This window comes from Podarcis gaigeae (genome assembly GCF_964106915.1).
Source record: "Podarcis gaigeae genome assembly, chromosome: 14".
Lineage (NCBI taxonomy): Eukaryota > Metazoa > Chordata > Lepidosauria > Squamata > Lacertidae > Podarcis > Podarcis gaigeae.
Genome location: NC_139690.1, coordinates 53,147,780 through 53,159,146, shown reverse-complemented (window position 1 = coordinate 53,159,146; position 11,367 = coordinate 53,147,780). Strand labels below are relative to the sequence as shown.

General features: G+C 52.5%; 1 protein-coding gene across 1 annotated transcript in view; it reads right to left on the bottom strand.

The window, feature by feature from the left end:
• Positions 1-3,606: 3,606 nt before the first annotated feature.
• The window catches only part of LOC310831121 (coronin-7-like), a 102,783-nt gene continuing 95,022 nt past the window's right edge, over positions 3,607-11,367 (bottom strand). The window contains exons 21-28 of the mRNA XM_083711367.1: positions 11,161-11,246; positions 10,185-10,323; positions 8,819-8,908; positions 8,015-8,131; positions 6,708-6,843; positions 5,315-5,406; positions 4,739-4,825; positions 3,607-4,202 (exon numbers count right to left, since the gene is read on the bottom strand). Coding sequence (XP_083567493.1) covers positions 4,197-4,202; positions 4,739-4,825; positions 5,315-5,406; positions 6,708-6,843; positions 8,015-8,131; positions 8,819-8,908; positions 10,185-10,323; positions 11,161-11,246 — 753 coding nt within the window. The 3' untranslated portion in view covers positions 3,607-4,196. The remainder of the gene's footprint in view (positions 4,203-4,738; positions 4,826-5,314; positions 5,407-6,707; positions 6,844-8,014; positions 8,132-8,818; positions 8,909-10,184; positions 10,324-11,160; positions 11,247-11,367) is intronic.

Sequence of the window (11,367 nt, the reverse complement as noted above, 5' to 3'; positions counted from 1 at the left end):
GTAGCGGCCCTGGGGGCCTAGAGCGCCGTCCCGGGGGCGAGGGCGGCCCCTGGCGGCCGGGAGGCGCGCGCAATGCCGGGATCCCTGCCGAGTTGGAAGGAAGGGGCCACCCAGTGGCCATCTAGTCCAGCCCCTCGACGCAGGAACCGCGGCTAAAGCATCCCCAGCAAGCGGCCTCTTTCTGAAAGCCTCCCGCGAAGGAGAGTCCACCCCCACACCGTATGAGGAGCTGGAGCTCTGGAAGTGCGGACTTGGGAGGGACACCCAGAGGCCATCTAGTCCAGCCCCCGGCAGTGCAGGCAGCGGGGACGGGGTGAAGCGGTGCCTGCGCACCCGGCTGTTAAAAGCACAGGAGCAGAGTCTGGGAATGTAAAAAAGTGGAAAAGTTCTGGGAAATGATATATAATGAGATGAAAAAGATGTTGAAATATACATTTATTAAGAAACCAGAAGCATTTTTACTTGGCATTGTAGGAGATGATATTAATAGACAGGTCTGTAAGTTGTTTTTATATGCAGTGATGGCAGCAAGAATATTATTGGCACAAAAATGGAAGCAAGAAGAATTACTGACGAAAAAAGAATGGCGGATGAAATTGATGGACTATGCGGAACTGGATAAATTAACAGGAAGGATTCGAAACCTGCGGGAACAGAGATTCTTAGAAGACTGGAGTAAATATACGAACTATTTGAAAAGTAATTGTAATGAACAGAATACGCTAGTAGATTTGCAAGAAGATCTGTAAGGAGGATTAATTGAAATATTGCAAGAAAGACTATGAGGAGAACTATTAGTTAATGATAATTAAGAGTAATAGAGAAATTAAGAAATGTAGAATAAGTGATAAAGAATGGAAAATCATCAGATGTTGTTGACGGAAGTCTAAAATATTGTATAAGATAAGGAGTTATGTTGAATGATTGTTGAAAATGATATGTAAAAAAAATATTAAAATGTATAATAAAAAAGAAATAACAATAATAAGGTGGCAACTCTGCTGGTGGCACTGGGCTAGTAGGCACAGCAAAGGGTGGCATTTTCTTCAGGGAACAACGTCTGAGTCTCCGAGGGGCCTGGCTGCGGTGAAACGGTTAAATCTGCTATGATAAAATGGGCACAAGATGTTGGACATAATATCATGTTTGCAGACTGGGAACAGTTGTGGAACACCGGTATGAAATTCACGGCATGTAATGCCCTAAGAGAGAATATTATGAAAATGATTTACAGGTGGTACATGACACCAATCAAGCTTGCAAAAATCTATCATTTGCCCGATAATAAATGTTGGAAATGTAAGGAAAATGAAGGCACATTCTTTCACCTTTGGTGGACGTGCCCAAGGATTAAGGCTTGCTGGGAGATGATATATAATGAACTGAAAAAGGTATTTAAATATACCCTTTTGAAGAAACCAGAGGCCTTTCTCCTGGGCATGGTCGGCCAATTGGTGTTAAAAGAGGATAGAACTTTCTTTATGTACGCCACAACAGCAGCAAGAATACTTATTGCAAAGTATTGGAAGACGCAAGATCTACCCACTTTGGAAGAATGGCAGATGAAGGTGATGGACTATATGGAATTGGCGGAAATGACTGGCAGGATTCGAGACCAGGGAGAAGAGTCAGTGGAGGAAGATTGGAAGAAATTTAAAGACTATTTACAGAGATATTGTAAAATTAAGGAATTTTAGAATAATGTTGGATTGGAACTAAGTGGTTTCTAGCTGTGATGGGTTAAAGGAATATGAAAAAATGGGTTTATATAAGTAAAAATCTAAGATTGTAATAATTTAAGAATAAGATCTGGGTGGCAAAAAGAGGGAAAGAAATTGTTGAATTAATAATTTGATTTGGAATACAAAAAAGGGTGCTATGAGGAGGTCCGAGAAACAAGTAAATGAAAAATAAGGAGATGAAAAGATTGATTGTTTTTAACAATTTTTGTTGGATATTTTTTCTTTTTTCTGTTTTTTTTATTATTTCTTGTAATATAAAATCCTTCATAAAAATTATTATAAAAAAAGAGCAGGCAGCCCCGTCCAAGAGTCCAGCGCCCAGTTTCCCACCGCGCCAGCCATTCCTTCCTGGGACCCTTCTCTCTCCTCCCTGGGTGGTGCTGGCTGGGTTGCACTGGTGCCCTTTGGGCGGTCATCCCCTCCTCTTGAATGGCACTTTCCCACCCTCCCCAAGTTCTGGACACCTGGGGCCTTTGCAGGTCTTCGCTTACCTTTAAGAAAACAAAATTGTATGAGGAACTGCACAACCAGACTCAACCATGTTTCATCGTTTGGGGATTTGGAGTAGGTTGGAAATGTGTGTGTTGCAGCTGGACCCACCAGCAACGCCCCCTCCCCCAAAGGAGCACATACCCACAAGGTCAAGCGAGGACACAGCTAAAGGAAAAGGCTTTGGGGTGGAATATAGGGGGAAGCTGCCCCGTCCACTTCCGAAAGGGAGAACAAAGGAGGCTCTGCTTTGTCGTGGGAAAGCCTTTTCTTTTATTATGGTTTTTCCTTTCCTGACTCCTCTAACCACAAGGGCAAAGTTTATGTTTGATACGGCTGCTTTGCACTAAAGCAAAAGCAGAAAAAAGCTCTTTTTGCAAACGCTGCACCCTTTGGAACGGGTCAGCACACTTTTTCAGCAGGGGGCCGGTCCACTGTCCCTCAGACCTTGTGGGGGGCCGGACTATATTTTGAAAAAAAATATGAACGAATTCCTATGCCCCACAAATAACCCAGAAATGCATTTTAAATAAAAGGACACATTCGACCCATGTAAAAACATGCTGATTCCTGGAACATCTGCGGGCTGGATTGAGAAGGTGATTCAGCTGGATCCAGCCCCCAGGCCTTAGTTTGCCTACCCATGCTTTGGAAGGACAGGAGCAAAATGCAAGTTCAGAAAGTACAGACAGGTGAGGACGGTCCCCAGGTGAAGAAACCCCATGCTTACAATGTGCTCCTGTGCGCACAAAGTCCACTTACATGCACATTTATAGTGGATTTAAATCTCTTGTCCGATTATTCCTGGATTGGGATAAACCTGAATTTAATGGGGGCCAAGAGCAGCTGCCAGTTGTTGGAGGAGGAGATCATGGGGCAACCCCAAAAGGAATTGAGGCACGAGGGGCTTCAAACCCACAGAAATCTCCTGTGTGGACGAGCCCAGGATTTGTCACCGGAAAAACCCAGGATTCCCGAGCCCGACGTCTTTCTTGACCTGACCAAGCTGCTTCTGGACTTGGATCATAAGCAAAGCCCTGCTGGATCAGGCCCAAGGGCAGCAGCGCACAGGAACTAAGGAAGGCAGGCATGTGCTGTCATGGAGGAGGAAGTGAGAAGGAGTTTTCCCCTGGGAGAGTGGCAACCCTTTTCCCAGGCACAGCAGCCACAGCCCACCGGCCCAAAAGTCTGCAAGGCAGAACCAGGGTCTGTAAGGCAAGTGGGGGCCGCAGGGGGCCTGCAGGGGCCTGCGTGACACCAGCACCCGTTCCGAGGTGCAGAATGGTCTACCAGGCTGGGACGGGTGCTCTCCATCCCTCTGGGTCGCTTTGGGGAGAAGGCTGGTGTTTTGAATAACAGACACAAGAGGCAAGAGAGCTGAAATTGACATTCTTTCAAGTTACACTGGCAGGGCAGACACAAAAGGCGAGCTTTGCTCCGAGGAAAAGCCTGGCGCGACAATTCGGGGCGCGGTTGTGACGGAAAGACAACCCTAGAGCTGCAGGGGGCAGAAGGAGCCCCCCAAGCAGCCTTCCTCCGCTCCCGAATGAGTTTGGAGACCCCCAAAGCCACACGTCCCTCGGAGGGGCTGGGGGCCTGGCAGGCACACGGCAGGTCCAAAAGTGCCGGTCAGACTGTCAACGTGGAAGCCGAGGCAAACATCTGCCTGGGGGGCAGGAAGCGGGGCAGCAGCCCAGACAAAGGAGGGTCCAGGGGGAGGAAGGAAGATTCGGCGGGCAGGATCTCCTTGGCATCTTTGCTGAGGCATGGGCAGGCGGCGGCCCAACCCAGGGTGGCAGTGTTGGCGCAGAGTGGGGGAAGAGGAGCCTGGAAGTCAGCCTACTCCTCCCGGGGGGGGGGGGCTGAGGTTTGGGCACCCTCCAGTCCACGGAGGAGAGGGTGGCTGCAGGGGGTCATCCGGGCAGTAAGGCCACTGCGTGCGGTCCCTGGTTGAAGCGTCTGCCGTTAGTCCTATGGAGGAGGAGAGGGAGAGAGAGGAGGGATGGATGGATGGGAGAAGCCAGGCTTGCCACTGCTCTAGGGGGTCTCTTGCGCTGGGGGTGCTGGGAAGGGCACCCTTGCCACAAGACCACCCTTGCCAACTTGGGAGGGGAAGGGACACGGGATATACCCCAGAGGCCACCAGCCCCCCGGGCTAGCCCTGGGGTGGGGAGGGGGACATAGCTGTCAACGTTTCCCATTTTTAAAGGAAATTCCCTTATACCAAATAGGATTCCTCACAAGAAAAGGGAAAAGTTGACAGCTATGGAGGGGGAATGTGGGCAAAGCAGCGGAAGATCAGATCAGATCAGAGTGCCCCCTCCCCCACAGCACTCCTAGCGGGTGCCTTTAGGGCCACAACTCCCACCAGCAGAGCCCCCTGGAGGGTTACAGCGCAGAGCTGGGGGCAGAATCACACCCAAGGCACCCGGATGGGCACAGGCGGACGGGCACGGCTCTCTTCCCCCGGACATGGCGCTTCTGGGGGGCTCCTGCCCAGCTCTTACCCACTCCTCTTCATCCACTCCTTCGAAGGCGTCCTGAGGCAGGGGGTCGTCTCGGTTGCCCAGCTTGGCCACCATGGCATTCAGGAGCTGCAGGGGAGCCAACCGTTGCCAGGATGTGGGCACGAGAAGGGCTAATGCATCTGCCACCCTAAGACCTTCCCCCTCCTCATGGTGCCCCCTCAACACTTCTCTGTTGCGTGTATTTCTATCCCTCCTTTTTCTCCCTGAGGAGCTCAAGAGGGCGGCCGTGGGTCTCCTTCTCCCCCTCTAATCCACCCAACAGGGGGAGGAAGGCTCGGCTGAGAGGTCACCTTGCGGTCTTCACCACCAAGTGGGGATTTGAGACCTCGTCTCTCCTAGCCGGACACTAACCACTAGGCCACACTGCCTCTCACCCGCTCCATGGTCTTTTGGACGGGAAATGCAGTTGCTGAGTCTGAGGTGCCTCCCCAGGTTGCATTTGCCTTGCCCCCCCCCCCAGTGACAAGGCTGTGGGCATCAGGGAGAGCTTGCCAGCCCCCTCCCCTCCTTCCCCTGCCCCCCAAGCCAGAGCTGCCAGCCCCGCAGGGTCCTCACCTCCTCCTTCTTCTGCTCGTCCGACTTCTCCTCCAGGTAGACGGAGGACGGCACGTATTTCCGGCTGGGAGCCTCCTTCGGGGCTTCGCTCACTGCGGAAGGAGGTGGCATGGCGGGTCAGCGGCTGAAGGGGCCTGGAGGCAGATCGCCAGGGGGCCCTTTCCTCAGCTGCAAACCCACCTGGGGTCTCTCCAACATAGGAAATGCCTTTCCATGGCTGGAGGGGAAACCCAGCAGGGGGGGTGGACTTTCTGTGTGCTGAGATGCTCTGCCCCCAGCAAAGGTCCTCTATTCCTACCGCTGTGATTTCCTCAATGCCACCCCTTCACACAACAAGCCAAGGGGCAGCCAAAAGGGATTCCTGCACCCTTTCATATATATATATATATATATATATATTTGCTTTCGTAGATTTTCACGGGTACAGGAATGCAGGTTTTGGTGTCCTCGGGTGTCTTCCCGTGTAAAAGTTGGGGTGTCTAGGCGACGTTTCGAAAAAGGCACACTAGCCTGGGAACTTCCTCTCTGCCCAGAACATTGGAGGCTAGACACCACACCCCCTCTACAGTATTTATAGGAACTCAAACATTGAGATCCCGCTCTGTTCCAGTAACAAGAAGCCGAAAGCACCAGCCTGAAGATGACGAGTGAGACCTCGTCGAAACGTCGCCTAGACACCCCAACTTTTACACGGGAAGACACCCGAGGACACCAAAACCTGCATATATATATATATATATATATATATATATGTGTGTGTGTGTGTGTGTGTGTGTGTGTGTGTGTGTGTGTGTTTTAACATATCATTTACAACAATAATTATGGTAAACATAATTTTACATCTTATACAATTTTTTTGACTTCCATGGAAATTTTCCAATCTAATCACTTAGTATACATTTCTTACTTTCACTATTACATTTAAATCTCATAACTAATATCTGTCTTCTTTTCCTATTTTGCAGTGTTTCATATCTTTCTCCTTACAAAACTTCTTGTAGTCCTACTAGTGTAATTTGTTGATTACAGTTGTCTTCAAATAATTCGTATATTTCTTCCAATCTTCTGTGAATCTCTGGTCCCGCAGGTTTCGAATCCTTCCTGTCATTTTGTCCAATTCTGCGGATTCCTGCACCCTTTCACTGAGCTTCATTGGAGGTCTTTAATGAGAGCTCAGGTGGCCAACTGCCAGGGATACTTTGGCTGTGATTCCTGCACTGGGGGGGTGGACTAGATGACTCTAGGGGTCTCTTTCCAACTCTACAACACTATGATTCTATAAACCCTGAACTCTCTGCAACAACAACAACAACAACAACAACAACAACAACAACAACACACACACACACACACACACACACTGATGCACTCCCCCTCGCCCCCTGCCACATACCTGGGGTCATGTCTTTTGGCCGGAGGCTGACCTTGCGGTGCTGACCATCAGAGCCGCCCAGCCAGGCAGCAGCCGACAAGGCCGGTTCCCACCACACCTCCGTGGGAGGATAGAGGTCGTCCTGGAAGAACTCTTTCTGTGGGGAGAAGGGGCAGGACAGAAGCACGGAGGGCATCAGTCCGTGGGTCACTCAGCCTGCACACCCCACATGGTGGGAAGGAGAGAGAAAGGATTCATTCGTGCAGAGCCTAACCTGTGGAACTCCCTCCCACCGGAGGTGGCGATGATGACCCCTGACTTTAAAAGAGGACGAGACAAAATAATGGAGGGGAGGGCTGCTTAAAGCCATCCAGGTTGGGGGGGGCACCAATGCCTCCTGGGGCAGCTGCTTCCATAGTTTCCCTGTGTGTAGGAATGATCGCTGGGTGTGGAGCACACTCCCCGCCCGCGGGCAGCCTCAGCTGCCTGCAAGCGTGACCTTGGGGTGTGGGGCACACTGCCCCCACAGATAAAGCCACAGCTGTCTGAACATCTGAACATCTTGCCCTCTGTCTAACCTTTTGCCATCTCAATAGTCTGCGGTGTCCTGTCTGTGACCTTTGTCTCCTGTGCAAGGGGAAAATGACGCAGTGGAAACAGGTGCCAAAATAACTTTGTACCACCCCACAATCTCGGGACTGGAAGACGTGTAAAGGTCACAGCCCAAAATGTATCTGACTGGGTTTGCATATTGTGTCAATAAAAGGAGCATCCACAGAGCTGGCCGGCAGCTTGCTTGCAGCTCACCTGTGCACAGCTCACCTGCATTACCAACTCCTGCCTCATGTCCTTCACTTCACCTTTGTGCCAGGTGAAGCAGTACTTCCTTTTATCTGCCCTGAATCTGTGGAACTCCCTCCCACAAGAGGCAGGGATGCCCAGGAAGTTAGATGGCTTTAAAAGATTGGGCAAATTCCTGGAGGAGGAGGAGAGGACTCTGGGTGGCTCCTAGCTGGGATGGCTAGGAGTGGAGCAATTTGTCTCTCTTCCTTTTGGTCCCTGCCCAGTGATGGACGCTGAGACACTCAGGTCTGACTGCAAATCCTCGCCCGGCTGGGCCTGTTCCGAAAAGGAGCGGGGTCACTCTGGGAAGCTTGCCGAGATGCCAGCTTGGGGTGACGTTGTGGCTGGGGGTGGGCAGGGCAAAGGGGCATGGCATTGTTCGGAGAAGGTGACGAGACCTTTCACGGTGCTGCCTCTATACTCCGAGCCTTCCCTCCTCCTCCTCCCCTGCCAGAGACCAAGGGCCCAGAGGCCCAGTAGCCTACCTTCACCCGGGGCACCCGGAAGGCCACGGGCTCAATGGAGGTCTGGCGGAGGCGCAGGGCTCTGGCAATCTCCACTTCCCGAACGTCGCACTCCGTCTTGGGCAGGAACTGGTAGCCCTGCGGAAGTCAAGAGGTCAGGACCTTGCGGGGACACCTTTCTGAGAGTGCGGTTGCAAGGGCACAGCAACGCCCTCAGCCCTCCAAGGGCCTTTGGAAGTGAAGCAGGGGGCACATCTGTGCACCCGCCACTTCACACTCAACCCTTGCGGTTGTTGCTCTAGTAACTCCACAAGTGCTCTGCCCAGAACAACCACAAGAGGGCAGACCAGAAGCAGGTTTTGCAGACCGGAAAAGGGGGCAGAGAGGAGTCGTCAGCCCCCTGGAACTTGCCTGCCCCAAAGGACGCAGTTCTGGTTGGTCACAGGGACTGATGCCTTGGCATTCCCAGTAACAGCTCAAGAGGCTGCTGGATTCCGGCTCATTCTGTCTCCCACCCCTGCGTTTCCCTGGCCCCCACTCCAAATTCAGGGGTCCTCCCCACTTGAGCCAGGAGGTTTCACTGACAGCTGCTCTGTGGGCATTTTCCCCTCACCTCCAAATCTTGCAAATCCACATTCTTTCCCTTTTTTAAGGAACCAAGCCATAGCCCTCATGGCTGCAGAGGAAAGCCCAGAGAGGTGGACTGAATCAAACAAAGACTCCCCTGGGGCAAAGGGGGGGGGTGACTTCCCTTACTGCACGTGGCTCCATCTCTCCCAGGGACATACCTGCTGCCCAGACCCCCCCCCACTGCTGCCACCTTACCTTATGGGGATCACCGGACGGGAAGCTGTTGCACTCCAGGAAGAAGGGTGCCTCTGGCACCACCTCGTAGATGTACACCCTGGTGTCACCCTAAACATGTGGCAGAGAGAAGAGGCTTTGAAGGCCGGGGGGGCAGCCTGCCTTCCCTGAGCAAGGGGGGAGAGCGGTCTGGGATCCAAGTCAGAAGGAATGGGGGCAGGGAAGGTACCTAGAAAGGGGGCACCTGGGCTGGCCTCAGGGTCAGAAGGGGCTATTCACCCAGCCGGGCTCACGGTGGCCAAGCCCCTCCGGGACTCAGCGCCAGGAGACTGGCATGACTCTTCCCACCCCCAGATCTGGAAAGTTAGCAAAATAGACCCTGTGCTACCCAAAAAACAAAGAACGGGTTTTCTAAAGTTTGGCATCCATTTAAGCAAATGCGTTGAAGCCACCCTTCCGTCGAGGCTCCTATGGAAAAAGCTCCTTGGCTCATGTGCTTTTGAAGGACCACCGTCTGGAAATATAATGCTGTTTTGGGAAATTGCACCCACTCCCTCCTCTCTCTTCAAGACCGGCCTTCTTCCTTCCTTCCTTCCTTCCTTCCTTCCTTCCTTCCTTCCTTCCTTCCCTCCCTCCCCCTTCTTGCTTTGATCTTTCCCCTTTGTTGTTGTTATTGCTTGTTGCATATTAAAAAGGTAAAGGGACCCCTGACCATTAGGTCTAGTTGTGGCCGACTCGGGTTGCGGTGCTCATCTTGCTTTATTGGGAGCGGGTATACAGCTTCCGGGTCATGTGGCCAGCAGGACTAAGCCACTTCTGGCGAACCAGAGCAGCGCACAGAAACGCCACTTACCTTCCCGCCGGAGCGGTACCTATTGATCTACTTGCACTTTGACGTGCTTTCGAACTGCTAGGTTGGCAGGAGCTGGGACTGAACAATGGGAGCTCACCCCGTCGCGGGGATTCGAACCGCTGACCTTCCGATCGGCAAGTCCTAGGCTCTGTGGTTTAACCCACAGCGCCACCCATGTCCCATTTGTTGCATATTAGAAAACAATTGCAAGGAAAGGAAAGAGAAAAAGGAAAGAGCAAGGCTGCTCGCCCAGCCCAGCCCCTGGTGGGGGGCAGCAACTGCTGACTTCAACAACAAACAACACCCACACACACACTTCCTTGCTTTCCCCCCTTTCCTGTCGGCCAGAGAGATGCTCTAGGTCTGCCCGGTTGCAGACTGGCCCCCTATTCCCCTGCGCTGGAAGTGGAGCGCAGCACCTCTGCACTGCCACTATGGGGTTCAGCATCTTCTCCCCCCACCTCCAGCCTGACCCTGCAGGCCATTTCTGCTGCTCCTGCTCCTGGAGGATCAGGCCCAGGGCCCCCCACTCACCTTTCCCGTGAGGAAGACCACGCTGGTGTCTGCGTCATAGAAGGGGATGAGGGTGGATGGTGAGACATCAAGGCCGACCGTGGCCACCGGTGGCCCCAGAGACTCCGCCGTGTGGAGGGAGAGCTGTCGCTCGCTGCGGCTGCAGGAGGAGGAGGAGATACTGCTGGGATCGGGGCCGGCTGGGGCTCCTGGGAGGCAGCATTAGAAGGAGGGGGAAGCCAGCATTTTTTCACCTCCGCCAAGCTAAGCAGTTGGCTCCTTGCCTCTCTCGCCCTGACCTAGCCATTGTGATCCACGCGACGGTCACCTCCAGGCTTGATTATTGTAACTCACTCTACATGGGGCTGCCCTTGAGACTGACCCAGAAACTCCAGTGGGTGCAGAATGCTGCGGCGAGACTCCTGACGGGATCACATTCACCCAGTGCTATACCAGCTGCACTGGCTCCCGGTGGAGTACAGGATCAGGTTTAAGGTGCTGGTTTTGACCTTTAAAGCCCTATACAGCCTAGGACCCTCGTACCTACAGAACCGCCTCTCCTGGTATGTCCCACAGAGGACCTTATAGTCTTCAAACAAAAACATCTTGGAGGTCCCAGGCCACAGGGAGGTTAGGCTGGCCTCAACCAGAGCCAGGGCCTTTTCAGTACTGGCCCCGATTTGGTGGAACGCTTTGTCACAAGAGACCAGGGCCCTGCGGGACTTGACATCTTTCTGCAGGGCCTGCAAGACAGAGCTGTTCCACCAGGCCTTTGGTCAGGGCACAGTCTGACCCCCTCTCTCCTCCTGTAATCCTCATAGAACTCTAGCCCAATGGTTGCCGTTAATTTGATTCTGAATTGATTTTAGAATGCTGTGTTACTTTTATTGTTTTATTGTTGTTAGCCGCTCTGAGTCTTGCTTCGGCTGGGGAGGGCAGGATATAAATAAAATATTATTATTATTATTATTATTATTATTATTATTATTATTATTACCTGTCAAAGCCCGACACTAGCAGATATTTGCCTCCGCAAACCCAGACGATGCGAGCGCCCCGTCCTCCTTCGGGCCCCGGGCCCTCCTGTGAATAGAGACGGATGCCTCAGAGAGCAGGGGCTATGGCTTCTCTCTAGGTGCCCCCCCAAGACAGGAAACAGTGGCCGCCAACAAGGCCCTCCAGAGCTGACCCTTGGGACTCTCCC